This window comes from Lynx canadensis, chromosome E1 (genome assembly GCF_007474595.2).
Source record: "Lynx canadensis isolate LIC74 chromosome E1, mLynCan4.pri.v2, whole genome shotgun sequence".
NCBI classification, from domain to species: Eukaryota; Metazoa; Chordata; class Mammalia; order Carnivora; family Felidae; genus Lynx; species Lynx canadensis.
In genome coordinates, this window is record NC_044316.2 from 42,846,329 (window position 1) to 42,873,982 (window position 27,654).

The window sequence follows — 27,654 nt, forward strand, 5'->3', positions numbered from 1 at the left end:
TGGGTGGAACCTTCTAGGCTTCGGTTTACCCAGAATCCATAAAAGGGGGTGATCCATTCCTGCCCTACCTGTCTCTGAGGGGAGGCAGCAGTCCAGAGAGGAAACACGCCATAGTTTGAAGACCAGCAGATTTGTGCTCAAATCCTGACATCCCTGCTTCCTAAGTGGCATCCGAGGGCCTTTACTGGTTGTGTCCAGTACGCAGGGTTTTTGCAATAAATCAAGACAAAGCAGGTGCAAATAGCTGACATGGAGTTTATTGGTTTATTGTCTCTACCCACCCACTAGAGTGTCAGCCCCACGAGGCAGGGATTGGTTTTACTCGCCGCTGCAACCTAGCACCCAGGGAGGTGACTCCCTAAGCAATCGCTGATTGAATGGATGGACGTAACAGGTGCTCAGTGTATGACAACTCCCATTGCGACTCTAAAACGTGCTGAGACTAAAAGCACTTGAACTTCATGGTTGTCGACAAAGGAAACGCTGGAAAGCAAGAAATAACCTTCAAGGCTGGCGTGGGTCTGTCTGTGGACCCGTCTGCCGGGTTCTGAAAGACACCGGGACTCTGGGCTTATCTGGGCTTATCTGGACAGGCTTATCTGGGCTTATCTGGCTTATATGGACACGATGCGCCCACAAGCGCCAAGCAGGAACGTCCATGAGTGAAGCCGACTGAGTGGGGGTACTTGGCCAAGTGGGGAACCCCCACGCAGCCCAGTAGGGCTCCCTGTGTGTAGCTGACGGTGGCCGGGTGAGAGTGCGGGCCCCGTTTGCGAGCACAACTGATTTTGCCAGGCAAGCCAGAAATCCGATGGAAAACGACTCATTTTGAAGAGAAAAACACTACATGACAGCAAACGACATCCATCTGTGGGCTGGGAGGGGCCCCGTGATGGAGCCCAAGCCTCTCAGGCTGTCCCTGGAGTGGCTCCCGCGAGGTCCCTTTCTCTCCAGGCCTCTCGGGCAGTCCCAGCCCCTGAGACACAGGACTCCACTTGGAGAAATGCTGACGTGCCGTCCAGGTCCAAAAGGTCAGGGTCAGACACAGCCAGGGAAGCGGCCACTTCCCTGGGCTCCTGGGCTCAGGGCAAGCCAGCTCCCATGGTGCCTGGCCTGTGCGGAATTTCAGTAAATACTCCGTGGACGATCCCCTTTAGCGTGACTTTGGGCACAGCCCTCCAACTCTGGGCCGCATCCACAAACCCAGCACAGCTTACAGGGATAACAGGGGTATCCAGCAGGATTAAAGGGACAAGAGGGTTTCTGAAGACCGCAAGTGCTCTTTACAAATGCAAAGCGTGGGCATCTTTGTTGTCATTACCATTGCGAGTAAGGCAGTTTTGCCAGGGCAGAAGATGGGCCTGGGACCCAGAAAAACAGAGAATTTACAAAAACTTCACAAGGAAGATATGGATCAAGCCCACCAGGGCTCAGGCTCAGAGGGGATGCGTTCTCACCAGCTCCGAGATAGGCCGGTCACAGGAACCTAAGAGATACCCCAGCCACCTGACGGACAGCTCAGTGGCGGGCGGCCCCGGTCAGGCCAAGCTGTATTTCCCCAGACAGATGGCTTCCCACAGAGCACACAAACCCCCCAGGGGCTGCCCATGAAATATAGAAATTATATAAATATTATACATAAATATTTTCTCATATACCTTCGCTATATAAATTATTCTCTTTTGCCCTAAAAACTATATATGTGAGGTAGACAAAAAAATACCCTGTGAGTGTTTCCCTTAAAGCTGTAGAATGAGGGGTCAGTGGCCACTGGTCCCCAGGGGTCCCAGCAGGGCTGAGGGGGATCTTTGGGGGCACCTGGAAGAGAAAGGGGCGGGAGCATGGAAGGAGGAAAGAGACAGGGGGCGAGACAGAAAGGAACCCCCCCAGGCCGAGGGGCCCTCAGAGCCCACACCCGTGACATTGGCCGAGGTCATCAGTGTCGGTGGCCAGCCATGGCCTCGGTCCCTTGGAGTCTGCCTTTGTCCTCCGCAACCCCGGCACTGCCGGCCACAGAGTCGGGGTGCAGATGGTGTATGGGCGCATCGGGTCCCTTCTTCCTGCCCGTGAGGTCTCTGCTGCCTTATGACGAGGGCCGAGGCAAGGCGGAGGCAGACTTGGGGTCTCAGAGGAACCAGAAGGATGGGGCTGGCAAAGAGAAAGTCTCCGTGCGGTGGGGGAATGGAAGAAACGAGAAAAGCAGCTCTCTCTCCTTTTTGTTCTTCTTGCCAAGATGTGGGCCAGCTGCCTGGGTCGGCAAAGTCAGTCCAGGGAGGGGGTCTCGGGTAAGTTTGGCTTTTCATCAGAACCTCTGCAGCCAGAGATCCTTCCAGCATCTCACAAGCCGCCTTGACCCGCCAAAGCTAGGGCAACGCCTCACCCTCGGAGATCTCAGGGAGCCCGGGGCTTCTTCCTGGGCTCACGCTGGTGGTTTCGGGGCATACAGCTGATTCTGAAGTTTCCGTTCAGCCACAGGTCAGCAACTCTAGGGAGAAAGGAAGCTGACAGAGGGGGCGGCAGGTCGGCAAAACGGCCAAGGGCTTCCTGATGGAGGTCACTTCCTCCTGGCTGGCCGTGGGCCCTGCTCTGGGGAAGCACTCAGCTTCCAGCAGAGTGACCCCTGAAAGATCCTGGTTCTGAACCGGAGAGAGTGTGCGGCTAAGTGGGAACCCTCAGCCTGGCGGGTCCAAGGAGTGTGCGTGTGTGTGTGTGTGTGTGTGTGCGCGCGCGCGCGCGCCTGTATATATGTACCAATTACTCTCTCCTCCTCCCACACAGGGCCTTGGAAGGTAGCACTGGCAGTGTCCACAGGATCAGAGGAAATTAGCAAAGTGACTTCTATTCCTCAGGTAGGAGCCCAAGTGGGGGCCATCAGTAAGTGACGGGGGCCCCCCAGGAGCCAGGCTTAGCGAAGACTTCCCTGCACCTGTAACCCCAGGGCAAAAACCTTAATTAGATGAGTAGCTGCAAGAGCAGAAACGTAACCAGATTCGGGACTCTACTGTGTCACGACCGTCAGCTGTGTTGGGGCCTCACGGCACGGGTGGACCGCAGCCACAGGGGAGCTGATCAAACCGGGCTTAAGGGGAGGCTGAGAAACGGAGCTCCTTGCGTCCCCGCCTCGAACCAGAAGGCTGTCACCCTCTCCTGCGCGGGGACTAAAAGTTCCACACCCAGAAAACGGCGAGGGGTCACTGTCTCTCTGTGCAACCTCAGCGCACTAGCTGGCCCTCCCTACCAGTCCTGCATTCACTGGTGCTCTTATCCAGCAGGGCCCAGTGGGTGTGAATAACTCAGCTCTCAAGGCAACGACGCCTCAGTGCATATTTGAAAAGCCAAATCAAGTACACCGGGCTCCGGGGCAGGTGTCGGACTTGGCCTCCCTCGGGCCCAGAAAGCCTTCCTTTCTCCAAACAGCCCCTGCCACCTGGCCTTCCCCGCCCCGCCCCCCCCGCCCCCACCTCTAGCCCAGCAAAGCCACACGCTGACACTGCCTCCCAGCGCGCTGCTGGCCCAGCCTGGCTGGCTCTAGGCCACTCATCCGAGGAATTGAGACAGCGAGGTGGTCCCCCCTCAAAAAACCCTCAGTCCTTCCTCCTTTGGTCTCCCTTATTCCCTCCGCATCCTTTCCTACTCTGCTCTCCTGCTCCAACGTGGTTGGGGACCCTCAGTTCCAGTCCCCCCACAACCTCTCTTTGCTGGGTGTCGAGGGAGGGAAGGACTGCCGGGCCCAGTGGAGAGGAGTGCGCGCGCGCGGGCACCGACTTCGGGGTGCATGCCGCGTGCGCCTGCCTGGGGGGCCTCCACGTGGCCGAGCACCGCGGGGTCCTGGCAGCGCCCCCCTGGCACACCGGGCCGCAGGCCTAATGCTTGCAGGTGTACATGAGCTCCTCCTGCACGCACTGCTGGCACTCCACGTAGCAGCACCACTGCACCTGGCAGTGGCAGGAGAAGGCCACCAGGCGGCTCTGGGTGTCGTAGCCCCGCCCGCAGCACAGGCTGCTGCAGCTGGCCTCCCGGGAGCACACCCTGCCCGCCGTGCCGGGCGAGTACTTGCTGGGCCGGCAGAAACTGGGCGAGTCTTCCATATAGACCAGGTCCCCGGGCCGCGGGGCCGGGCCCTTGGTGGGGCTGCCTGGCCGGGCGGGCGCCCACAGCTCCAGGCGGCCCAAGGCCTCGTTGGTGGCACTGGACACCTTGACAGCTGAGTCATAACGCAGTTTTAGCGCCTGGCCCGTCTCGCGGAACGGGGCGAGCTGCTTCCAGCAGGTGCGCACGGCACAGGAGCCCGACACACCGTGGCACTTACATGTGGTCCTGAGGCCACTCTTCACTGCCTGCGAGGAGAGAGGGAATGCAGGCGTGGTCAGGGCCATGGCACCGGTGTAGGCCAGTGTAGACCCCGTCGGGGGCGGGGCAGCAGGACGGGCAAGAGATGGAGGGAAGAGGGTGAATGGGACCCAGGCTAGCCCACACGCCACCTTTGTGCAAAGTAGCTCGAGGCCACCCTGCCGCTGGGCCAACGTGCCCGCCTGGCGGAGAGCAATGTGGGCCGGATCTCAGCCCCAGCTCCCTCCCTTGGCCCAGAGTTCTCGTGGAGTGGAAAACCCGCACAACTGAACACGGCAGCCCTGGTTTACCCCGACTCAGTGATGAGGACACAGAACTCCATTTGCTAGAGAGCTTGAACCCTCGCCTCTCCCAGCCTCTCGTCCCGGTAGGCTTAGACACCTTTTACCCTCCAGTCCTCCCACTACTGTGTGTCCTCTGCTAAGTCCCTCCCCTTCTGTGGGCCTCCTCGATCGTCCCATCTGTAAGGTGGAGGAAGAGGTGATGTTGCAAAAGATATCAAAGTTTTCAAACGACGTTGGCTTCCAGGATGTCCGGGAAGGACAGTCTCTGGCACGGGGACCCCTCTGCAAACAGGTTTCTGCCTCATCACGGCCGCATCCCAAGCCTGGCTCCCACCCGCCGCCCAGCCCGCCGTGTCGCCCAGCACCCTTCCCTACTTCCCGCTACTTGGTACTGGTGTGCTGGTTGAAGGGGTGAGGTTCCTCCTGGGACAGCTCTGTGTGTGCACTGAGGGGCACGGCAGAGGCAGGCCTCCTGCCGACCCGGCTCCCTGGCCCTGCACCCTGGCTGGGGCCAGGCTTCGGGCCTCCCGGCAACGTGCTCACCTTGATGCCCACGTGGGTGTTGTGAGCGTCCGCCCGTGCCCTCAGGTCTTTGCTTCCTCTCTTGGGCCCCAGGAAGTTGCTCAGGAACTTGGTGCTGTACTTGAGGTTGTCGCCGCACACGCCCCACTGCCAGGCCTGCCGGCTCTCCAGGCCCGGAGAATCATCACAGGTGCAGCGCTCCATGCGCCCGGCGCTGCAGGCCCGGGCCAGAGTGTGGGTGAGGGCAGCGGAGGACATTGCATACAGGAAGGCCGTCTCCTTGAAACCTGGGCCGGGCACCCGGGTTGGGGGGGGGGATCCGGGAGGGAGGGGAGAGGGGGGGTCAGAGGCTGCCCTTTACCCTCTGAGGGCAGAAGAGCTGACGGGGGGGCGGGGGTGACGAGCCAGACGAGGGTCATATGGACCTGAGGACGTGGCCCGGGGCACCCTTGTGACACCCGCGCCTGAGACTCGGGCTGCTAGCTGCTGCCCTTTAGACGGAACTTTCAAATTCACTATGGAGCGTATGCCCGGGCTCCCAGGGCGGCAGACAGGAGCGCCTGACTCTACGGGACACACGAGAAGGCTGAGATGCAAAGAGAAGCGACTCGGCACCTGGTGAGAGGCAGAGCGGGGGCCAAACCGCTGATCTCGACCCGAAGCCCGCGTGTGAGCCAGCTGGACCCATTTCTGAGGCCCCCGGTCCCCTGAAATATGCTCTGTGGGCTCCCTGCGTTTCAGGACGCCTCTGAAATGTCGCTCTCTGCTACCTACCGTGGAGCGGACCTAATGACGGAGTGACCCTGAGTCTCCCGCGTGACTTGTTCCAGACTGACCATCCCACGCCCTTCCGGGACCGTCACTTCTCTCGTGTTCTTGTGGGCCGTGGTGCAAACCTGCCCCCACCCCCGCCTGCTCTCCAGCGCACCTGGGTGCTGGCAGCACCCTTTGGGGAGTAGCAGCAGCTCCGTCCCAGGCCCTTCCCCACCACGGACAGCAGCTGGCCTCCCATGTACTATCACTGCCTTATTTCTTTTTTTTTTTTTTTTTCTCAACGTTTATTTATTTTTTTGGGACAGAGAGAGACAGAGCATGAACGGGGGAGGGGCAGAGAGAGAGGGAGACACAGAATCGGAAACAGGCTCCAGGCTCTGAGCCATCAGCCCAGAGCCTGACGCGGGGCTCGAACCCATGGACCGCGAGATCGTGACCTGGCTGAAGTCGGACGCTTAACCGACTGCGCCACCCAGGCGCCCCTGCCTTATTTCTTTTAAGTTTATTTATTTATTTTGAGAGAGAGAGAGAGCACAGGTGTGAGCAGGGGAGGGGCAGAGAGAGAGGGAGAGAGAGACGAGAGAGAGAGAGAGAGAGAGAGAAAGAGAATCCCAAGCAGGCTCTGCACGGTCAGTGCGGAGCCCATGTGGGGCTCGAACTCACGAACCGCAAGATCACCATCTGAGCTGACCTCGGACACTTAAGACTGAGCCACCTAGCTGCCCCCATCGCTGCCTTTTTGTAAAAGCCCCTTGCTACTTGGTGACAGAGTCACATGATGACCTGTTTCCCCCGTGGGCTGTAAGCTCTCCAAGGGCAGAGGGGGTCTCGTGCAGCTCGGTGCCTCCGGCATCCAGCACCGTGGCTGGCTCACTGCGAGCCTCACCGGACACTTAGTGAACGAGGGGTGGGAGGACGCAGCGAGGAGGGAAGAAGGCCGGGTGTGAATGGAAGGGGAGGAGGAAACGGTGGACCAACGGATGCGATGAACAAAGTCACGGGCATGAGTAAGCACCTGAATCCGGCCTGTCTCAGGGTATTCGGCCAACCATTCCCTGCCTTCCACCCTTATATGTTCTTGTACCTTGTTTTGCGTGTGTGTGCATGTGTGTGTGCGCAGGAGGCTGAGGGAGGGGACTGGGGGGCCACGCAGCTCAACTGTGGGGTCCTCCAGGATCCAGGAATGGGCTGGGCCTCCTCTTTCCCTGTATCTCCCCTGCTCCTCCACTCCCCCCAAGCTGAGGGAAAGACTGGGCCTCATTAACTCCCAGGACTCTTCTCACTGGGACTATGCTAGGTTCACAAGGGCAGCGTGGCCTGGGCCCAGGGGCCAGGGGAGCAGGAATGGGGGCCTTGTCCCCAGCCCCCCAGCCCCCTCCTCCCTAGCCCCTTTCTCCCCAAGTGCCCTCCTCCTCCCCAGCCCTCCTCCTCTGCAGTCCTCCCCAGCCCCCCAGCCCCCACATCCCCAGCTGTCCCTTCTCCCCAAGCCTCGTCCTCCCTAGCCCCCCCACCCTCCCTCAGCCCCTCCTCCCCAGCACCCCCACTACCTCTCTTGAGCAGGCCTGTCCTCCCCTCCAGACTGCAGTTCCAGCGCTCATGTCGGAACTGAAACTGGCACTCGAGCAGGCTGAGGTGAGCAGCGTCCTGCAGGGTCTCGGCCAGGCCGGGCTCCCTCCGGCAGAGCTGTTTCTGTCGGCGGGACAGCTTCAGCAGGTCACACGGCTTCAGGTGGGCCCCGCTCTGTGCTGGGGCCGCAGCGGTGCCCAGCCCTGGGAAGGGTGTCAGGACCTCCTGCCCGGTCAGGCTAGAGAGAGCAAAAGAGGGAGCTAGTGACCCTCAGGGGACATGATGGGGGAAGGGGGGAAGGAAGACATGGGACAAGCAAGAGGAAAGGGACCTCCTAGGGGGCTTCATTTATACCCTGCTGGGAGGCAGGCCAGCCCCATGGGGTATGTGCCCATTTCACAGAGTAGAAAACCCAAGTGCTTATAACAGGGTCTAGTGCCCAAGTTTTCCAGATGCCAAAGTCTCTGCTCTATGTCCCAACTTGGCCCAATCATAAAAATCATCTGGGTGCTTATTAAAAATACAGATGCCCAGAATCCACGATTGGCAATTCTGACTCTATTGGTCTGGGGCGCAGCCTGGGAATCTGTATTTACTACACATCTTGGGCGGCTTCTATGATCAGGAAAGTTTGGGAAAAAAACTGCATGTAGCGTGACTGCTGCCTGGAGGGTAGAGCCATATTCCTAAGAGGGGGCAGGCGGACAGGGGTAGATGTTGGGCAAACACTCAGCAGCTTCTCTGAGATCCCTCTCTCCCTTATGTTATATTGCTGCCCATGGAATCCCATGCCGACCTAGCCTGTTTCCATAATTCCCAGATCTTCAACCATCTGGCCACTCAGTGCCTGTTACAAAGGGATCCTTAGGGAATACCTGGATGGATGGAGGAAGGAAGGAAGGAAAGAAGGAGGAAGGAAGGAACAGATGGATGGATAAACTGGCCGATGGCTGGATGAATTTCCATCAGGCCGTCAGCCCCAGTCTTGCCGTTCTACTATATCTGAAGTTCATGGATTCTGAAGTCAGGCTGCCACTTCTTAGTTGTGTAAACCTTGAAGCCTTGGTTTTCTCCTCTGGGAAGTGCAAAGAGGATCCTTTCTACCTCCTGGGCCCACCACAGTGCCTGGGACACTCTGGTTCACCTTTCTGCCGGTTAGAGTTTCTCAAGATTCCTTCCTCTTGCAAGGTGCTTTATTCTCCAACCTGGGCAGAGTCTTCCCTTTGTCCACATAAGGAAACACAGTTTTATGAGGAGGCAGTGACTAGCCCGAGCCGTACAGCAGATGAGCAGCAAGGCAGGGACTACATTAGAGTTCCTTTTCACTCTCCCCAGAAGTTCTCTGAGACGGTTCTCCTGTTGCCTATCCTGTACCCTGGTGGTCCTCAGCATGGGTAGAATATATACCATTCCAGACCCAGGCTAGAGGAAGCAGCCGCCTTCTGGAACACGCCAGCCTCATGGCCAAGATAATGAGCAAAAATGAAACGAGGTGACGGCTCCTAAAGCTCCTGCTTGGATGTGGCCCTTGTCACTCTTGCTTATACACCACGGCCAAGGCAAGCCCTGGCCCAGCTGCGTGGTCAGAGAGGCACATACTGCATGGAACCAAGGGCCCAGCTCTCCTGTTTAGAGCCACCTGACCCAGCCAGGACATCTGGCTGGATGCCACACTGCCCCAGGGAGAGTGTGGGATCTGGCCAGGCCCCAGGTGCCCCCAGAAAGTGCCCGTAGATTCTAAATCCATCAGATGCAGCCAACCCAGTGTGGAGCATATCTCCGAAACCCCTGAGCAGAGACAGATGCTATCAGGCTCCTCCTGGCCCAGCCTGGCCCTAGGCTCCCCTGCTAGACAGGGTGAGGGCAGGGACCCGTTAATCATTAATCTTGGGGCAAATGGGTAAATTTCCGGCCCACTAGGTCTACACCCAAACCCCTCCCTGCAGCCTGGCAGGAAACCCTTAGAGCTTGACCCTTGGCAGGTCCAGATGTCAGCTCTAGCTGAGGAGGCCCCACCCTGACTGGCTTCCAGTGTGAAGGGCGCAAAGGGAGCAGGAGCCATCTAGCCCCTCACAGCAGGTGCTGGTGTGCGGGAAAGCTGCTCACACCGTTCCTGTGTGTTGGAAATTGGGACCTCCCTTGTAGCAGCTGATTGACAGGTGAGAGAACAAGCAGGGAGTGATGGCAGTTTGGACCAACGGGGCTGCGCATCCTTCAAGGCCTGTCTCAAACGGCATTCTAAGAACAATACGATGGTATCATTATAGCTATATGATACCTTATATCTTATCCTATATAGTCTATATTATTATCACTTTTTGAGTGCTTCTTCTAAGACCTTTAGCTTGCAGACATCTGTTGAGTTGGCTACCCACTGCTTCTTCCCAGCTACATGGATACCATGGGGTCGGCCATTTCATACCACATGACCTTGCTGCTCTGGCCCACTGATTGGACCAATGAGGAATCACATGACCGAAGCTGGGCCAATCAGTCCTTTCTCTGGGAATTAGGAATTGGAATGACGAGCGCATACGGTTGCTTTCTCTCTCTTCCTTTCTTTGGGCAATGGGGCCTGTAACTCAGGAGATAAAAAGAGGAAGCTGGCCCAAAGAGAGAAAAAGAAAGAACCAAACACATAGAGGGAAGCAGAAGTGAGAGTAGGAGGGAGAATTTGGGGAGCTTTTCAGCCCTGGCCCCAGAGTCTTCCTACAGGCGGCTGTGTTCTTGCCTTAGATGCTCCTATCTATAGTACAGTGTCAAGGCCCGGAGTTGGCTGTCCAACTAAGGATGCTGTCACTGATCACGACCTTCTGACAGCTGTGGAGTACCAGCATGGCCTCGCCTGCACTTGTGAGCCAGGCTCAGCAAACACCCTCTCCCCCATCCATAGGCACCTATTTTTTTAAATTTCGTTTAATAGGCCCTGTGATTGATGGCCCCAGAAGTCCAGTATAAAGTCGGTTAACTTTATTAGCAGTAATGACACTTAGTAGCGATTAATGGTCAGGAAAGGCAGCCAACCGCATAGAGGCCTCAGGCCACACTGGGCCCTGGTCTGCCCAGGGCTGCTCTCAGAGAAAGCTCTCTGGCACTGCCTTGGGGACCCCCACAGGACCTAGGAAGACAGCTGGGAGGTCTTCCAGGACCCAGTTTGCCTTTTATTTATTTTCTGTGTCACAGCTGGGATCCTGTTTCCTTGGACGAGACAGTGCCAGGACATCAAATTTGGAAAACACCGTATTTCCTCCGGTGGTGTTAGTGAGCTATCCTCCACATGCCCTTCCCTTGGCAGCTACCAGGGAAGGCTTCTTCCCGGACCTCAGGAGCATTCCAGGCACTGCAGGCTCCAGTCTGATTCAGGATCTGTGGGCATGATCCCCTCCCCTTGAAGAAGCCGCATTCCCCGGCACCCCAGGCCCGAGAACCCCACCCACCCGCCTCTCTGCAAAAACTTAATTGCCCACACGTCAGTCGGGCCCCATGAGAGTAAGCCGTACACCCGGAAGAGATTAAGTGAGCCTCATCAGTCTTACGAATTCAGACAAAATTTGTTTTCATAAAGATACTGCTCTGTGGTCAGGTCAGATGCCATCAGCCACACAAGTAGTCAGTGTTCTGAGCTGAAGAGCAGGGGCTGAGTAAGTTGTGAAGTTGCTAGCTGCTCTTCTGGGCTGTGGGACAAGAGTTCCTTCAGGCTTCTGCCTGATTCACGTGTTCCTGAGCCCTCTGGGACCACACCATCCCTCCCCCACCGCTGTATCTGCTTTAGCCCAGCTGGTGTCCCCCATTCCTGCTTCCAGTCGGGCTCCTCAAGGCTGACTTCCAGCGCCTCTTCTCTTGTCAAGAAAGCAACAACCCCATGTGGCCAACTCCATTCTCCTCCCTTCTTTGCGTCCCGCCTGTGACTCTCTGCTCTCTGTACCTTCAGGCCAAAGCCCTTAGTGTAATAATAAGGCCACAAGCCCCCACCCCTACACAACAAGATGTCCCTGGCTTTGACTCTAGAGCATCCACAGCTACTCCTGGGGCCACCCTGTCTCCACCCAGCGTGGGAAAAGTCAAGGGTGCCCCTGGGGACTTCATCTCACCTACCCCCCCCCACCCCCAGGCCTCCTCTGCGCACCCCGGCCCCTCCTGCCCTGGCCCTCCTTTCACTCTCTAGTGCTCACCCCATCCACAGTTTTGGCTGAAGCTGCCCCATCTGGGATGACCTTGAAGGAAGGAAAAGAAGGTTCTCCCAGGACTTGGAGAAAGTGTCCCAGGAAACTGCTTTCAGTTACCTTCCGCAGGACCCCAGTCACCACTAAACCCCAGAAAGGAAATGGAGCTCACCCTGGAACGGTCACCCACCACCTGCTGGAGTAGAGGGACCCAAGGATCTCAGGCCCCCAGAGCTGTTCTGGCCTGGGTGGCCTGGTCCCAGTCTGCCTACACTCACTGGTGACCTTGGGCACATCCACTCTGCCCCTGAGCTCATCCCAACTAACAAATACACACTGACCAGTGGGAGACCATGACCGGCCCAGACTGCTTGGGTTCCAGTCCCACTTCCGTCTCTTACTCGTTGTGCCACCTTGGGCGAAGCACTTCACCTCTCTGTGCCTCATCTATAAAATACAGATAACCACAGTACCTACCTCACAGGGTTGTCAGGAGGATTAAATGAGTTCACCTTTGTACAGCTCTGAGAACAGTGTCCAACACCGTAAGCTCCAGGCAAGTGGCACTCTTGAGCACTCGCTGTGTGCCAGGCGCCAAGCTGGCTGCTGGGACCTGCTCCCACCCTCGAGGAGCTCACAGTCTAGAAGGAACTTGGTTGCACTCAGGACTACTCCAGAATTTCCCAAGGCCCCAAGAAGCAGAAGAAGGAGAAGAAGGCTTTGAACCAGCCCAGCTCCCCATGGAACAATCAGTAGCTGCTCAGGGATCAGAACTCTTAGCTCCATCTGGGTGAGAACCTGACCTTGGCCAGTCCTGTCCTGCCTGTAGTAGGAGGCCTGGGGGGTGGGGAGGAGGCAGAGGAAGCTCCCAGGGAGCACCCTTGGCTAGCTGGGGAAGACCTGGCAGCTGTAGTGCATTTCCCATCACTTGGGGGTGCTCCAGGCTCCATTCTTCCACCCCCACCCCCATCCCTGTTTCTGGTTGAGAAGTTTGATGGTTCCAGGATGTGGGTGACTGAGTGGGTGGGTAGTGTAGGACAAAGCTGGCACTTCCCAGGGCACCAGGTAATGCCAGCCTGTCTGGACCCTTCGCTGGAGGGGGCAGGAGCTGTGCCTGGCACCAGGGACCATGCCAACTGTGGGCAGCTGCCTGGGAACCAGGAAAGCTTTGCCCTGCCTGAAGCATTGGCCTTGGCCCTGCAAAACCCCATTAGATGCTCCTGATAACAGGCTTCCGCTGCAGGGCCATTTGCATGGTAAGCGTTCCCTTTGAGCTTTCATCCCAAACATCTCAGCCCACCGCTCCCAGCCCTGACTAAATCCCCCTACACGCGCACACACACACTCCCCACCCCCACCCTGTGCTCTCCACCACCCATCTCTTCCCAGTAGGGGAGGGTTGCTGAGGGCAGTGCCTGCCCAAGAAGAGAGGGCATAGGGGCTCTGACAGTCCTTCTGCAGAAGGGGGGGTACCTTCAACACCCAAGCTTCTCTCCCCACTTCCGGTCAAGCTGTGTGAACCCACCCTGAGGACCGAATCTGGTCACCACCTCCCCGCTAAAGCTCATCCCCGGAGCCATGTCTCCCAGCCCAGCCCAGCCCTGGCTCAGACAGAAAAGAGCCTGGCCCAGCTGTGGGCTTTGTCTCTCCAAGAACAGCTCCACTTCCTGTTTTACAGCCGCAGACCCGGCTGCCCGCTGAGGGTGGCATCGGGGAGACGTGTGCTCACAGCTAAGTGGGCAGCAAGCAGCCCATTCAGCAAGCGCGCTTTGCATCTCAACAATCTCGGGTATTTAGAGCTTGGCCAGTGCAACATCTGCGGAGGAGATGCTTCCCCCTCCTCCTGACTCTCTCTCCCTCTCCACTCCAGCTCAGGCAGAGCTGGGAAGGGGGAACCTTCATCCCTGGTGTGCATGGGGCAGGCGGCACAGTGGCCGTGGAGGGTCCCCTTGTGCAGAGGACCCCCTCAGGGGCTGAGATTAGGAACGTCCCCCCCAGCTCCCTGCCTGGGTGCAAATGCACACCATTTGAATCGTTGTGGTTCAAGGCTGGAGAAGCCTTTTGAGCTGGCCCAGGTCCAGAGGTTCTGCCCTGAGGACTCCTGGGAGGTATTCCAGAGGCTTCTGGGGGCAGGCAGGAGGGCAAGGGGTTTGCCAAGTGTAGGTCTCTGCTTTGCTCTGTCTGGTGCCCTGGGAGTTCACGTAATATTTATTGTCCAAGGTGGCCCACTGGGTTCATGGCGGGACTAGGACTGTGCCCCGGGTCTCCTGATTGTTTCTGTCAAGCCCGGCAGTTTCTGCTTTCGGTTTCAACATAACACTTCAGGGAAGCAAAACCCAGTCACCACCGCAGCAAATGTCTAGGATGAAAGGAACACAAGACAGGTTGCTTTGAAAGGAAGGCAATCTGGCCAGGACTCTTCTGAGCCCCTGGGCAGCTAAAGGGAGGAGAGATGTATGCTCAGTTTCTGTTTGGCTAAAAATCAGAAATAAAGCTTTGAGAAGTGGCCTGCCTATTCATACTAAAGTGTGAGAGTCTGATATAATGCTAGTGCCTGAGAACATACTTTGCTAGATAGAAGGAAGATCAAAGGAGAGGGTCTGGGATCATGAAGAAGCTAAAGAGAAAGGGGAAGCCTGGAGTAAGGAGAGAGAGGGGTAGAGAAAAGGGGTGCTAGAAGCTTTAAGACAGGCTCCCCCAGCTTCTTGGGTTCACAGGCCCAGCCCTGACCCAGCGGAGGAGCAGTTTAGGGAACATGGGACGGAGGCCTTAGGGAAAAGCAAGTAGTCGTTGAGTCTCTCCTTGGGGCGAGCAGTGCCCCCACCCAGTTCTGCCCACCATGAAACCCTGCCTCCAGGGTTGGGTAACTTTGGCCAAGTTATTGAACCATAGTAGTTGACCAACTAACCAGCTTGGCAGGCTCTTGAGGGGTCACCCTCTGCCCCACGGACAGGCAGGCAGGCTCAGGCCGGGCTGGGCACCCTGGAAGGGCCAGACCCCTGGGGGAACGCGCTGCGCGTGATCACTGTGTGAGGAGGAGAGTTCCACTGTTCGCAGCCTGCTCCAGGAAGAGATGTCCATTTGTCCCCCCACAGGGCCCAGGGATGGTCCCCACCCGCACACCTCCCCTCTCAGCTCCAAGGGGAGCAGCAGCCTCCCGACCTGGTGAAGGAGCCACTCGCTAAGTGTGCCCAGGGAACCCCAGAGTGGTCAGGACAGCGCTCGGGATGAAGGTGTAAGGGGGTCCCTTGGGAACAGAGCAGGGACCCCCCCCCGGGGCAGGACCAGAACAGCTTCCCACCTTGGACTGTTCTGGACTCAGGGCCAGCCACGGCTGTAGCAGGGGGGTCCCTCCCCTCAGGGTAGCCAGTCTTGGCTACCACAGTCCGCTCCATGCTGGAACGGCTCCAAGCCCTCCTTCACGCTGTAACCCCTGCCTGGGACGCCTCTCCCAGTCCAAAAGCCCTCCCGGATCCCCTGGACTCTTTTTTTATGGTCACGGCCCTTTTCAACACTTGACTCACAATGCAAGGAATAGGAAAGGTGATCCTAAGGCCCCGTCCAGTACCAGCACGCTCTAATGCTTATCTGCCTCCTCCAGGAAGCCCTCCTTACTTGCCAGCCCCATCTCTCTCTCTCTAACCATCCCCTTTCTTTGTCTTCTCTCACTTTTACAAATATAACACCCTTAGTTCTGCATGGTTGACACTTTTTTCTTCCTCCTCAGAGCTGCAGACAGGTCTCTCCAAGTAGACTGTAAGCCCCTTGGCAGAGGTCCTGGTTTCTCATACCCGGCGGTCCCCCATCCCCAGCTCAGATCCTCTACCCCAAGCGGGTGCTCCTCAGACACCTGAAGGCCGCATAAATCCCTTAGATGTCCAACCCCAGGTGGGGCGTGTAGCTCCAGGCTGTCCCTCAGCCTGCCCCGCCCCCACTCCCACACCCTTGTCCTCCCTGGGTCTCACCCCAAAGCTGCAGGGGCCACCCCACACCCCAACCTTCCCAAGCTCGGCCCTGCAGGCACTGGGAAGGCGTGGCTCTCAGACTCGGATCACTGATGCGTGCTCTCCCCAGAGCCGGATCTCAGCGCCCCCCAGCCTTGGTCAGTCGGACCCCGAATCCTCTGGCTGCCGGCTCAGCCCCTGAGGAGAGTGGGAGAGCCGGTCTGTTCCCTCTCAACCTCAGTTCCTGGGGACGAGTTGTGCCAGGCAGCTGAAGCCTCCCTTTGATACCCAGTGAGGACCAGACAAGAATTGGCCCAAATCTTTCTGATGCATAGGGGTACATGTACCCCAATGTTTATAGCAGCGCTTTTAACAATAGCCCAAGTATGGAAAGAGCCCAAATGTCCATCAACTGATGAATGGATAAAGAAGAGATGGGGGGCGCCTGGGTGGCTCGGTCGGTTGAGTGTCCGACCGGCTCAGGTCATGGTCTCACGGTCTGTGAGTTCGAGCCCCGCATCGGGCTCTGTACTGACAGCTCAGAGCCTGGAGCCTGCTTCGGAGTCTGTGTCTCCTTCTCTCTCTCTCTGCCACTCACCTGCTCCTGCTCTCTCTCTCTCTCTCTTAAGAATAAATAAGACATTAAAAAAATAAAAAAAAAAAGATGTGGTTTATATATACAATGGAATACTACTTGGCAATGAGAAAGAATGAAATCCTGTCATTTGCAACAACATGGATGGAACTGGGTGGTATAAGTCAGTCAGAGAAAGACAGATATCATATGTTTTCACTGCTATGTGGAACTTGAGAAACTTAACAGAAGACCATGGGGGAAGGGAAGGGGAAAAAGTAGTTTCAAACAGAGAGGGAGGGAGACAAACCATAAGAGACTCTTCAATACAGAGAACAAACTGAGGATTGATGGGGGGCGGGGGGGGACTGGGGGATGGGCTTTGAGGAGGGCACTTGTTGGGATGAGCGCTGGGTATCATATGTAAGCACTGAATCACGTGAATCTACCCCCAAAACCAAGAGCATACTGTATACACTGTATGTTAGCCAACTTGACAATAAATTATATTTCAAAAAATAATAATAAATAGAACTCCGCTGGCACAACCTCTAGAGGTGACACGTGCTAAAAGTTTACCACAGGTTACAAACCTTTATCCACAATTCCAACTCCAGAAAGCTCAGACGACTACAAACTTTGGTGCAGTTATGGTGAATTCATATGGCAGCGAGTCCTGACCTGAACCAAAATGAGAGTATTCATGGTCTTTATTTATCCTCACATGCAGATGTTTTTCTGCAAAAAAGTAAAGTGTCTAAATATGGGGTCCTGCCCTAGACATGGCATATGCATTATATTGTCTCTCTAATAATTAAAAATTCTTGAATTCTGACATGACCTGGCATTAAAGGGAATGTAACTGTCAAGAAAGCAGACCTTCTCTGCTCTCGCCCTAAAACTAGTCTCTCTAGAATTTCCAGGACTCTGGGGGCACCTGGCTGGCTCAGCGGATAGAGCATGTAACTCTTGCTCTCTGGGTTGTGAGTACAAGCCCCATATTGGGCATAGAGTTTATGGAAGGAAAGAAAAGGAGAAAGAAAGAAAGAAAGAAAGAAAGAAAGAAAGAAGAAAGAGAGAGAGAGAGAGAGGGAGGGAGGGAGGGAGGGAGGGAGGAAGGAAGGAAGGAAGGAAGAAAATAATTTCCAGGACTCTGAACATGGTGGTTTAAGAATATTATGGCTCTTTGAGACTCTCCACCCTCCCTCTTGGGTCTTCATCACTCCAGTGAGGGGGTCTGTCCCATCCCCCAACCCATCTCAGCTGCCACCAGGATTCCCATGGAAGGTCCGCTGTGGTTGACTTCTGGAGTCTGAATGAGGCAAGTCTCTGCTTTCTGCTTTGTTTCTACTTCCTATCCTGACAGAGGCCAGGTCATGACCAAATAGTGTGTGCTCAAGAGAGTCAAGTGTAAGCAGAAGAAAGAGCAAACATGATGGGGCAGAGGAAGGTTCTGGGGGAGAGGAAGGGCCAGCGAAAGGGAGAGGGGCTGCCCATTTGGACTTTCACTGAACACCATGAGGCAACGCCAGGAACTGTGGGAGACTCAGCCAAAAACAGGGCCCCCAAGACCCTTGCCTAAAGGGAGCTATGCGTGAGTTGAAGACACAAGCACGTGGAAAAGAAAACGGACAACAAAACGAGAGTTTAAGACACGCAGTGCAAGAGATGCCCAGGGCATATGCCAGGTGAAGGGTATGGGTGATGGAATGGAGGGCCTCAAGGGTCAGAACCACCCAGAGGGAGGCAGACCCCGTCAAGCCCCAGGTCAACATGAGGCAGGGAGGACGAGGTTGGCTCTGGATTCTGACAAGCTAGAATTCCAGTTTTGGTGCCAGGCGACTTTGGGCAAGGCACTTGGCCTCTCCGAGCTTTGTTCCCCACTCACCTATATGAAGATAATTATTCCAGCCCCACCTCCTGGGATGTCACAGTGGTTAAATGAGATCGTGCACATAAAATGCTGAGCACAGAAAGGATTCACATTATACAATGACGAGGGCAAAGATGAAGGGAGAAAGGAAACGAAGAGGCTCCTTAACTTGGGAGGCTCTAAGACCAGATTGCTCGATTTCTTGAACTCCTCATACATAGACAGCATTTCAGCACTTTTATATATGCTCATTTAACTGTCACACTAACCCTGCAAGGTAAGGATTCGCCCATTTTATAGATGAGAAAACTGAGGTTAGAACAGTTAACTGACTTGCCCTGGGTCACAGTTAATGAATGGTTGGATGGAAGATTGGAATTCAATCTGTGTGACTCCAAGTCCAGTGCTCCTTATGCTGTAGTAGGGCTTTGGGCTGCGTCTCTCCCTGCTTAGGCTGATGCCACGGTGGGGTTCACCTTCACAGCACCCGGCCCACCTCCTCCCGAGCCCAACTTCTACCTGATCACAGAATCCTAAAGGCACCAGGCTCTCTTCCTTAGGGGGTTCCAGCCCAGGAGTCCCCCTGCCTTGCCTGCCCTCCTGAGCCTTAGAAAATCCATCACTATCCATGAGGAGGCTGGTTTGATCCTGAGCCCAACGGCACAGCCCAACTTCTGGGGGGGGGGGGGTGGGTGGGAGGGGTTACAGCTTAGCCAGGGAGAAGCCGGCCTAAATTCCTTCCCCAAACACAATGATTCTTATCAGTGATGTTTGCCTTTCAATCCAACACCCCAAAGCAGTAAAATTTCTTCTACCCTTTCTTCCCTCCAACCCTGTTTTCCTCAGGACCCAATCAACTTCTAAAAATGTTTTCAAATGAAAACAATACCATCCAAATATATAAAACACGTAGGAATACATCTTTTTAAATTATTCGCAAGACCTGCGTACTGAAAATTGCAAAATATTGCTGCAATACAATTTAAAAGCCCCCGATAAAGAGATACGCCTGTTTATAAATCAGCAAATTCAATATTGTTAGAAGATCAATTCTTTCTATAAATTGATTTATAGGTTCAGGGCAATCCCAGACAAAATCCCAGCGGGCTTCCCTATAGATACTGACAAGCTGATTCCAAAATTTATGTGGAGGGGCGCCTGGGTCGCTCAGTCAGTTAAGCATCTGACTCTTGATTTCGGCTCGGTCATGATCTCACAGTTTGTGGGTTCGAGCCCTGTGTCAGGCTCTGTGCTGATGATGCGGAGCCTGCTTGGGATTCTTTCTCTCCCCCTCTCTCTGCCCCTCCCCCACTCAAGCTTGCACTCTCTCTCAAAATAAATAAACTTAAAAAGTGTATTCAAAATTTATGTGGAAATGCAAAGGACCGAGAATAGCCAAAACAATTTTAAAAAGAGAGAACTTGGCTTCAACACCTACTACACAGCTACTATAATCAAGACTATATGGTATTGGCATAAGGATAAATATATAGATTAATGGAATGGAATAGAGAGCCCAGAAATAGGACCTCATATATTCAATCAATTAATATGTACCAAAAAGTGACAACAGAGGTGGCTCAGTTGGTTAAGCTTCTGACTTTGGCTCAGGTCATGATCTCACAGTTCATGAGTTTGAGTCCCTCATCAGGTGAGCTCGGGCCCCACTTCAGGTGACCCCCATTTCTCTATCTCTCCCTCTCTGTCTCTGTCTCTCTCTGCCCCTTGCTCACTTGTGCCCCCCCCCAAAAAAAAGGAAAAAAGAAAGAAACAATAGACCTAAGTGTTAAGAGCTTAAACCATAAAGTTTCTAGAAGAAAATATAAGAGGAGGGGCGCCTGGGTGGCGCAGTCGGTTAAGCGTCCGACTTCAGCCAGGTCACGATCTCGCGGTCCGTGAGTTCGAGCCCCGCGTCGGGCTCTGGGCTGATGGCTCAGAGCCTGGAGCCTGTTTCCGATTCTGTGTTTCCCTCTCTCTCTGCCCCTCCCCCGTTTATGCTCTGTCTCTCTCTGTCCCAAAAATAAATAAACGTTGAAAAAAAAAATTAATAAAAAAAAATAAAAAAAAAAAGAAAATATAAGAGGAAACGTTTACAGCCTCTGAGTAGACAGACATCTCGTGGATAGGACACGAAAAAAGCACAAAGCACATAAGAAGATGAAAATTGTACTTCCTCAAAATTAAGAACTTATATTCTTCCTAAGAAAATAAAAAGGCAGGGGCGCCTGGGTGGCTCAGTCGGTTGAGCCTCCGACTTCGGCTCAGGTCATGGTCTCACGGTCTGTGGGTTCGAGCCCCACGTCGGGCTGTGTGCTGACAGCTCGGAGCCTGGAGCCTGCTTCAGATTCTGTGTCTCCCTCTCTCTGACCCTCCCCCATTCATGCTCTGTCTCTGTCTCAAAAATAAATAAACATTATAAAATATATTAAAAAAAAAAAGAAAAGAAAAAGGCAAGCCACAGATAGGGATGAAATATTGCCGATACTTTCTGACCAAGGACCTGTATCCAAAATATACAAAGAACTCTTACAAATCAATAATAAAAAGACAAATTACCCAATGAAAAAGATAGCCAAATGATTACCATGTACCTGAAAAAATGTGCAATACACCATTCATCAGTGGGAAAATGCAAATTAAGACCACAATGTGATAGCAGTAAGTACCTATCCACTAAAAGGGCCAAAATTAAGATGGACAGGGAGGCGCCTGGGTGGTTCAGTCTGTTAAGCGTCCAACTCTTGGTTTCGGCTCCGGTCAGGGTCTCACGGTTTGTGAGTTCGAGCCCCATGTCGGGCTCTGCGTTGACAGTTCAGAGCCTGCTTGGGATTCTCTCTCCCCCTCTCTCTCTGCCCTTCCCCACCTCAAACTAAGTAAATAAACATTTAAAAAATTTTTTTAAAAGATGAACAATAGCTGGCAAGAATATGGAGTAATCGGAACTCTCATACATTACTGTGTGAAACAGTATCATCACTTTGGAATACTATTTGGCTGTTTCTTATAAAGTTAAACACAGGCATACCATACGACCCAACAATCAGGCCCTAGGTTATTTATCCAAGAGAAATAAAAACATACACCCGCATACTTACATGTACACAAACGCTTACAGCATTTGGAATAGCCCCAAGCTGGAAACAATACCAATGTCTCTCAGCTGGTAAATGGATAAACAAATTATAGTATATCCATACAGTGGAATACTACTCAGTGATTAAAAAAAGGGGGGGATGTCCTACTGATATGCCTAACATGGGTGAATCTCAAAAACATTATTGTAAGCAAAAGAATTCAGACACAAAAGCTATACCCCGTATGATTCCACTTGTATGAACTTCAACGGGCAAAACGAATCTATAAGGACAAGAAGCAAAGAAGTGATGGTCTGAGGCTGGTGGGGGAGGGTTGATTGCAAAGGAGCCTAGGGATCCTTTGGGCTGATGGAAATGTTCCATTTAGCAGTTGTGGGGGTGGGCACACGGGGTATACATCTGTTAGAACCCAAACTGTGCACTTAGGATGCTTGCATTTTACTGTATGTAATGTTGATTGGGGGGGAGGGGTTAAGTTTGTGTCTTGCCTCTTAACAATGATGACACCTCTACAACCCAAGAAGATGGTTAGAGGGCCAGCCACCACCCAAAGTGAGCCTGTACAGGCACCCAACCAGGCCCTTTCATTCATCGTCTCAATTAAGCCTTGCATCAGTCTTTAAGGTAGGTATTGTATCACCCATAGCTCAGCAAGGTTAAGACATTCACCCAGAGTCATACAGCTAGCAAGACAGGAGGCTGGGATTTAAACTCAGGTCTAGCTGATTCCAAAGCCTGTGCTTTCATAAACTTCTCTGTATCATCCCTAGAGAGGAAAGAAACCCAAGTAATGCAGAGATCACACATTTTAAAAGCACCCCCAAAGTCTACCAGGATTTGAAAAGGTGTATCCACAGGAACTACCTCTACTTACAAAGCCACTTTTCACATGATACAGTGCATGTTCATTTATAAAACACCACACAAGTTAATATTTGCAGAATTTCCAAGCCATCCAGGCCGACATAGAAGCTCTTGAGTCATCCTAGACTTCCAGGCCAGGTTCAGCCCATTAGAGTTAGGGAACCACACGGCACCTGGGTGGCTCAGTAGGTTAAGCATCCGACTTCAGCTCAGGTCATGATCTCACGGTCCGTGAGCTCGAGCCCCACGTCGGGCTCTGTGCTGACAGCTCAGAGCCTGGAGCCTGCTTCCGATTCTGTGTCCCCCTCTCTCTCTCTCTCTGCCCCTCCCCTGCTCGTGCTCTGCCTCTGTCTCTCAAAATTAAATAAACGTTAAAAAAAATTTAAAGAATTAGGAAATCTAGGACCTCCAGGTGCCATAGATCTTGGAGGCAGTGACCTAAGTGACCAAGCAGGGGAGGGGGCTGCCCTCCACTCCTTACCCCCTCCAGCTCCTTGTGGCTGCCATTCCCCTGGGTGGTCACACAGCATTAGCTCTGGAGACTCTTGCTTGGAGGGCAAAGAGCCCAGACTGGAGGCAGAACCTGGTGTCTATCCTGCCTCTATCCTGCTGTGTGACATAGGGTGAATCACTAAACTTTCCTGGCCTTCGGTTTCCTTTCGGGAACTATTTACAGCATCCTGTATACCTTTAGAATGGCTCTGGGAATCAGATGAGAGAGAGAGAGGCCGTATGAGAAAGTGATTTGTAAACTGAAACACTAGTTATTAGGGCATTATCAGCATGACCACAATTCAGCTCTGGGTTCATACAAAAGCCCCAGAAGCAATTGCTGGCTTACTGTGGTTTGGGGGATGATGGCTGCCTCATTTGAAAAACGGAAAGAGGGGCGCCTGGGTGGCGCAGTCGGTTAAGCGTCCGACTTCAGCCAGGTCACGATCTCGCGGTCCGTGAGTTCGAGCCCCGCGTCAGGCTCTGGGCTGATGGCTCGGAGCCTGGAGCCTGTTTCCGATTCTGTGTCTCCCTCTCTCTCTCTGCCCCTCCCCCGTTCATGCTCTGTGTCTCTCTGTCCCAAAAATAAATAAAAACATTGAAAAAAAATTTAAAAAAAAAAAAAAAAAAGAAAAATGGAAAGAATAATACATGACCTGTTTGAAACAGGGAGTTGGACCCCAGATGCTTCTGGGACACTTTCAACTCTTAAATCTATGATTCTATGATTTCAAGGACCCCAAGAAGATTGGCCTCACCTGCGCTCCTGATGTTTGAATTTTCTTTTTCTTTTTCTTTTTTTTAATGTTTATTTATTTTGAGAGAGAGATAGAGAGAGCAAGCTGGGGTGGGGCAGAGAGAGAGGGAAACAGAGAATGCCAAACAGGCTCTGTGCTGTCAGTGCAGAGCCCGACATGGGGCTCGCACTCACAAACCATGAGATCATGACCTGAGCTGAAATCGAGAGTCGGCCGCTTAACCAACTAAGCCACCCAGGCGCCCCTGAATTTCCTTTTATCAAATGCCCAAACACTTCATCTTATAATCAGAAATGAGATTTCAAATGCAAATGACCTGGAGAAAGGAGAAGCGGATTGCCTCTCATTCTCACTATGGTGTGGATGACTGATACCAGATTCCTTCCAGAGAGCAAATTCTGATGGGAAGCTGGAAAATCTGGCCTGACTGAGTCACACTAGGGCTTCCTCGTGGGAACTCAGGATGAATCCTGTCCAGTCTCTGAGACTAAACACATAATAGGGCAAAGCCTCAGTTTTAGCTTATTCTCTATTTGTCCAGTTCCCCACACTGGGGTGGTGGGGGCTTGAGTCTATTTGGTCAGCTTTGCCTAGTTGGGTTCATGACCTGGAAGAAATGGCTCCAATACTCACATGATCCCTCTCAACCCTAACCCAGGCCTAATCAACCATCCCCTCCCACCCCGATTTCCAAGGCGCCCCCCCCCCCACAAGTCTCAAATTCTACCCCTGTGCACTGCTACAAACTCCTTTCCCTTTCAAACCAGCCAGGCTGGTCCAGGTCTCCTGGAGCCCCTCTCCTCTCACCCCATCTGGCCCTCGCCCCATCTCCGACCCCCAAACCCAGACAAACAATTGTGGAAATGAGCTGGGGTCCAAAAGGATGCAGGGACATTCGTCCCCCTGTTCTCCATCCCGGCTCAGAAACCCCTGTCAGGGCCGGGATATCAAGAGACTATGCCCAATCTCTATACTAATAATAATTGCTGGCATTAGTTGAGCATTTACTATGTGCCAGATACTGTCCTAGGTGCTTTACATGTACTAATGCACAGAATGCTCATACAAAATAGGCACTCTTCTCCTCATTTTACAGATGAGAAACCGAAACACAGAGAGGTTAAGTGACTTGGCCAAGAGCACACAGCCAGCAAGTAGCAGGATTATATCCTGCCTGCTGAGGCAACAACTGTGCCTTCAAGCCTGAAGTCATTGGCATACAGGTTGGTACACTGTTCTCAGTGCGGAAATAGAGCTCAGTTCTATCCAGTTCAGCCCCTTCTTTGTCCAAATGAGGTCACTGAGGCCCAGAGACTGGTCTTCCCAGGTCACCAGCAAGCTGAGCTCAGACCTAGGGTCTGGGCTGACCTGCCTACCCCCACCCATTATATTTCAGGAGAGGCCCCCTGCTCACAGCCAAGGCACGTTTTAACCAGGGGTCATGACCCGGAAATTAGCCCACAGCCCACAGATGGGCCTGTGCAGGGACTTCTCAGATCCTTACTCGCCCTCTCTGGCAGGTCCTTAAGAACAGTCTGGCAGGTCACTGGCTTGGTGTTTCATTGCCTTCGCTTTAGTCAGACTATAAACCTCACCCTGATTTGGAGTGAAGATCACAAAAAGTGACAAGATTAAAGTCACAGACTGTACACATTTGGAGCGAGCTGTGGGTGGAGGTCAGGGAAGCGCCTTGGCAGCCACGACCCCACCTCCCACCCAGGTCCCTGGGTCAGAGAAGGAGGGTCAGAGAGAAGGGACAATTGCCCTGTAACTCGCACTGCATTCAGCCGCTGCTCCCGCGGCTCTCTCCCCAGGTGTCTCCCCAACTCTGATCCTCCTTTTCCAATCACGTACGCCTCCTCCCTTCTGACGCTCCGTCGTTCTCCCCGGAATTCACCCGACGCCGGGGCTGAGATTTGGTTGGGCTTCCCTAGCGGAAGGTTCCCTCCTGCATCTCCAGCTGACACTCCCCGGGGTCCGCAGGTCCGCGTCCCCCCCCCCCACCCCGGGATCCGCGCGATCCCCTCCCCCGGCCGGGGTAACACCCCACCCCGCCCAGCCACGCAGCCCGCAGGGTCTCCATTCTGCAGGGGGAAGGGCAGAGAGAGGGTGGAGAGAGAGCCCGAGGCGAGGACTGTGGCTGGACGGAGACCAGGTTACAAGCAGACAGGGCACAGAGTGAGGATCCAGCGAGGGCATCAGAGCGCGCGGGAGGGACGCCTGCACCCGCAGGGACTGGGTGCGCGGGACAGATGGGGCCGGGGTCCGAAACCTGTGCAGAGTCCGGGAGCTCGGGCGGGGGTCCGAGACCGCGCGCAGCGGACGGGATGTGGTCTCGGACAGGGTGGGGTGGGAAGAGCGGCGGCGAAGAGGACGGAGAGTGGGACACCAGAAGGTGCGATCGGGGCCTGAGCGGGGAAGGGGGGGGAAGCCAGAGACCGAGCTCGGGGCGCGAATTCCGACAGCCGTCCGGGACCGGGGCCCGCCGGGGGCTAAGGTCTGAGATCGAGGTTCCCACCGCGGCCGGGACCAGCGGGAGGCAAAAGTTGGCCCCGCTCTAGCCGGAGGAGGGGGAGGCCGGCGGGCCGGGGACGCGGGCCAGGGGCGCGGCGGGCACTGACCCGAAGTAGGCGGCGGCGGCGGCGGGCAGCGCCAGCAGGCAGAGCGCGGCCAGGGCCAGCGCGGGCGGGGGGCGCATGGTGCCGGCGGCGCGGCGCCCTGTCGCATCTCCTCGCGCCGCTCAGCGCTCGCAGCGCCGCCACCAGCCGCCCGTGGGGCTTTAAACCCGGGCGGGGCGGAGCGGGGGTGGGGGAGGGAGCGACGCTGGAGGCCCCCCCCCCCGGGCGGTGAGCCCCCCGCCCCATTGGCCCCGCCGGCCTCGCCCCGCCCCCGTCGCGGGTGGGGCCGCCGCCCGGGGCCCGCCCCCGCCCCGCCCCGCCCCGCCCCCATCCTCCCGTCCCAACCGCCCCAGGTGAGAGCTCACCTGTCGCCGCGCCCGCCGCGGAACGTGAAAGCCCCCCGGGCGTGGAGAGGCGGGGATGGGGGGACGCGGCGGAGATCGGGGAGTCTCTGCATCTCCCCGCGGGGTGGAGGGAAGCGCAAGTCTCTCCCCCGAGGTACGGGAGTGGGGGTCCCCTGAAGAAGGGCGGCTCCTGGAATCTGCGGAGAAGCCGTGTGGTGTCCGCTGTCCTGCGCGGCGGGTGTGGGTCTCTCTGCCCGGCCCCGGGACTTTGAGGGGCAGGGCCGCCCTCCCGAAACGGGAGATCCACGTCTAATGGCTGGGGGAAATCCCTGCTGTCTGGAAAAGGGAATCCTGGAGGCGCGTCTCTGGGGGGGGGGGTGGTCTCTTAGGGCAGGGGTGGGGGGGAAGGATCCCTCTTTCTAAAAGGGAGACTGTGTCAAGGGCAAGGTGCACAGCGCGGGCCTCAGTGGGCGTCTGACAAAGTGCTGCTGTTCACTGGACAAAAATCCAGATTCTCTGGATCGTGGGGCAGGAAAAGCATGGGTGGGAATGGGAGGGCCGGGGAGGAACCTGCTTTCCAAAGTATATGGCTGCCAGAACCTCGGTCAAACAGGATAAGAATCTCCATTATTGGGCCACAAAGCTCTGTCTTGCTTATCCTTTCTGAAAGTTTAACCCCAGTTCCTCCAGCGAAGGTGCCGTGATCAAAGCAGCAGGTGACACGTCATGAGAGAGACATACTACCAATGACCCAAGCAAGATTTAAAATGCTTTTGAGGGTCTTGAACACTGGGTCAAATCAAGCAAAACAAAATATAACTTGCACCCAATGTCAAGATCTGCGCGCAAAGTTTCCCAAACCTCAGCCACGCGTGTAGAACATCAGGTGACAGTGACCTTGGCTTTGCCGTGGACACCAGTGTCATGGGGGCCTGGAAGACTGGTGGGGAGACGGCAGCTTCTACGTCAGGCAGGATTCGCAGAGGAAGCCCCTGCCACAGTGAGCCTCTCTGAGCTCAGTTTCCCTGCCTACTGACTGGAGGGATTAGATGATCGATGATCTTTAACAACTCGGTCAGCCCTCTCAGTTGGCATGGTTCTGTTTATTGAGGTGCACAGCCCAGTGTGCTGAGTGGAGACCTAGAGTCAAATCATGTAAATCTCAAACCCTGGATATGAAATGGAGATGATGATGAATATCTCACAGGACTTTTGTGCAGAGAAGTATGATGCCAAAGGCCTCCCAGGGGCTAGTGGGTTGTTACAACAGCAGGCAGGACCCGTGGTGTGCTGGTGTTTTACACGTTTTCAGAGCGGGGGGGTGGGGGGGGTGGATGGGTGTCTGATTTGTATCATTTGCTGACTTCCCGCGATGGAAATATTCCTACCATGGCTGATTTCAAGATGCCGATGTGGCATCATCCCTGAGCTCC

General features: G+C 54.8%; 1 protein-coding gene across 1 annotated transcript; it reads right to left on the reverse strand.

Annotated features, from left to right (window-relative positions):
• Nucleotides 1-3,863: 3,863 nt before the first annotated feature.
• Nucleotides 3,864-25,957, reverse strand: WNT9B (Wnt family member 9B). The gene is made up of 4 exons (XM_030296689.1): nt 25,881-25,957; nt 7,478-7,734; nt 5,178-5,443; nt 3,864-4,337 (listed from the first exon to the last, which is right to left on the reverse strand). The coding sequence occupies exons 1-4, from the start codon at nt 25,955-25,957 to the stop codon at nt 3,864-3,866; spliced, it is 1,074 nt and encodes a 357-aa protein (XP_030152549.1).
• Between the last annotated feature and the right edge of the window lie 1,697 nt (nt 25,958-27,654).

Excerpts from the sequence above, each read along its gene's own strand:
- WNT9B (XM_030296689.1), bottom strand. The coding sequence starts at position 25,957 with ATGCGCCCCCCGCCCGCGCTGGCCCTGGCCGCGCTCTGCCTGCTGGCG. Across the intron at positions 5,444-7,477 it reads GACAGGCCTGCTCAAGAGAG|GTTTCAAGGAGACGGCCTTC; the intron begins GTAGTGGGGGTG and ends TGCCCGGCCCAG. Across the intron at positions 4,338-5,177 it reads ACACCCACGTGGGCATCAAG|GCAGTGAAGAGTGGCCTCAG; the intron begins GTGAGCACGTTG and ends CTCTCCTCGCAG.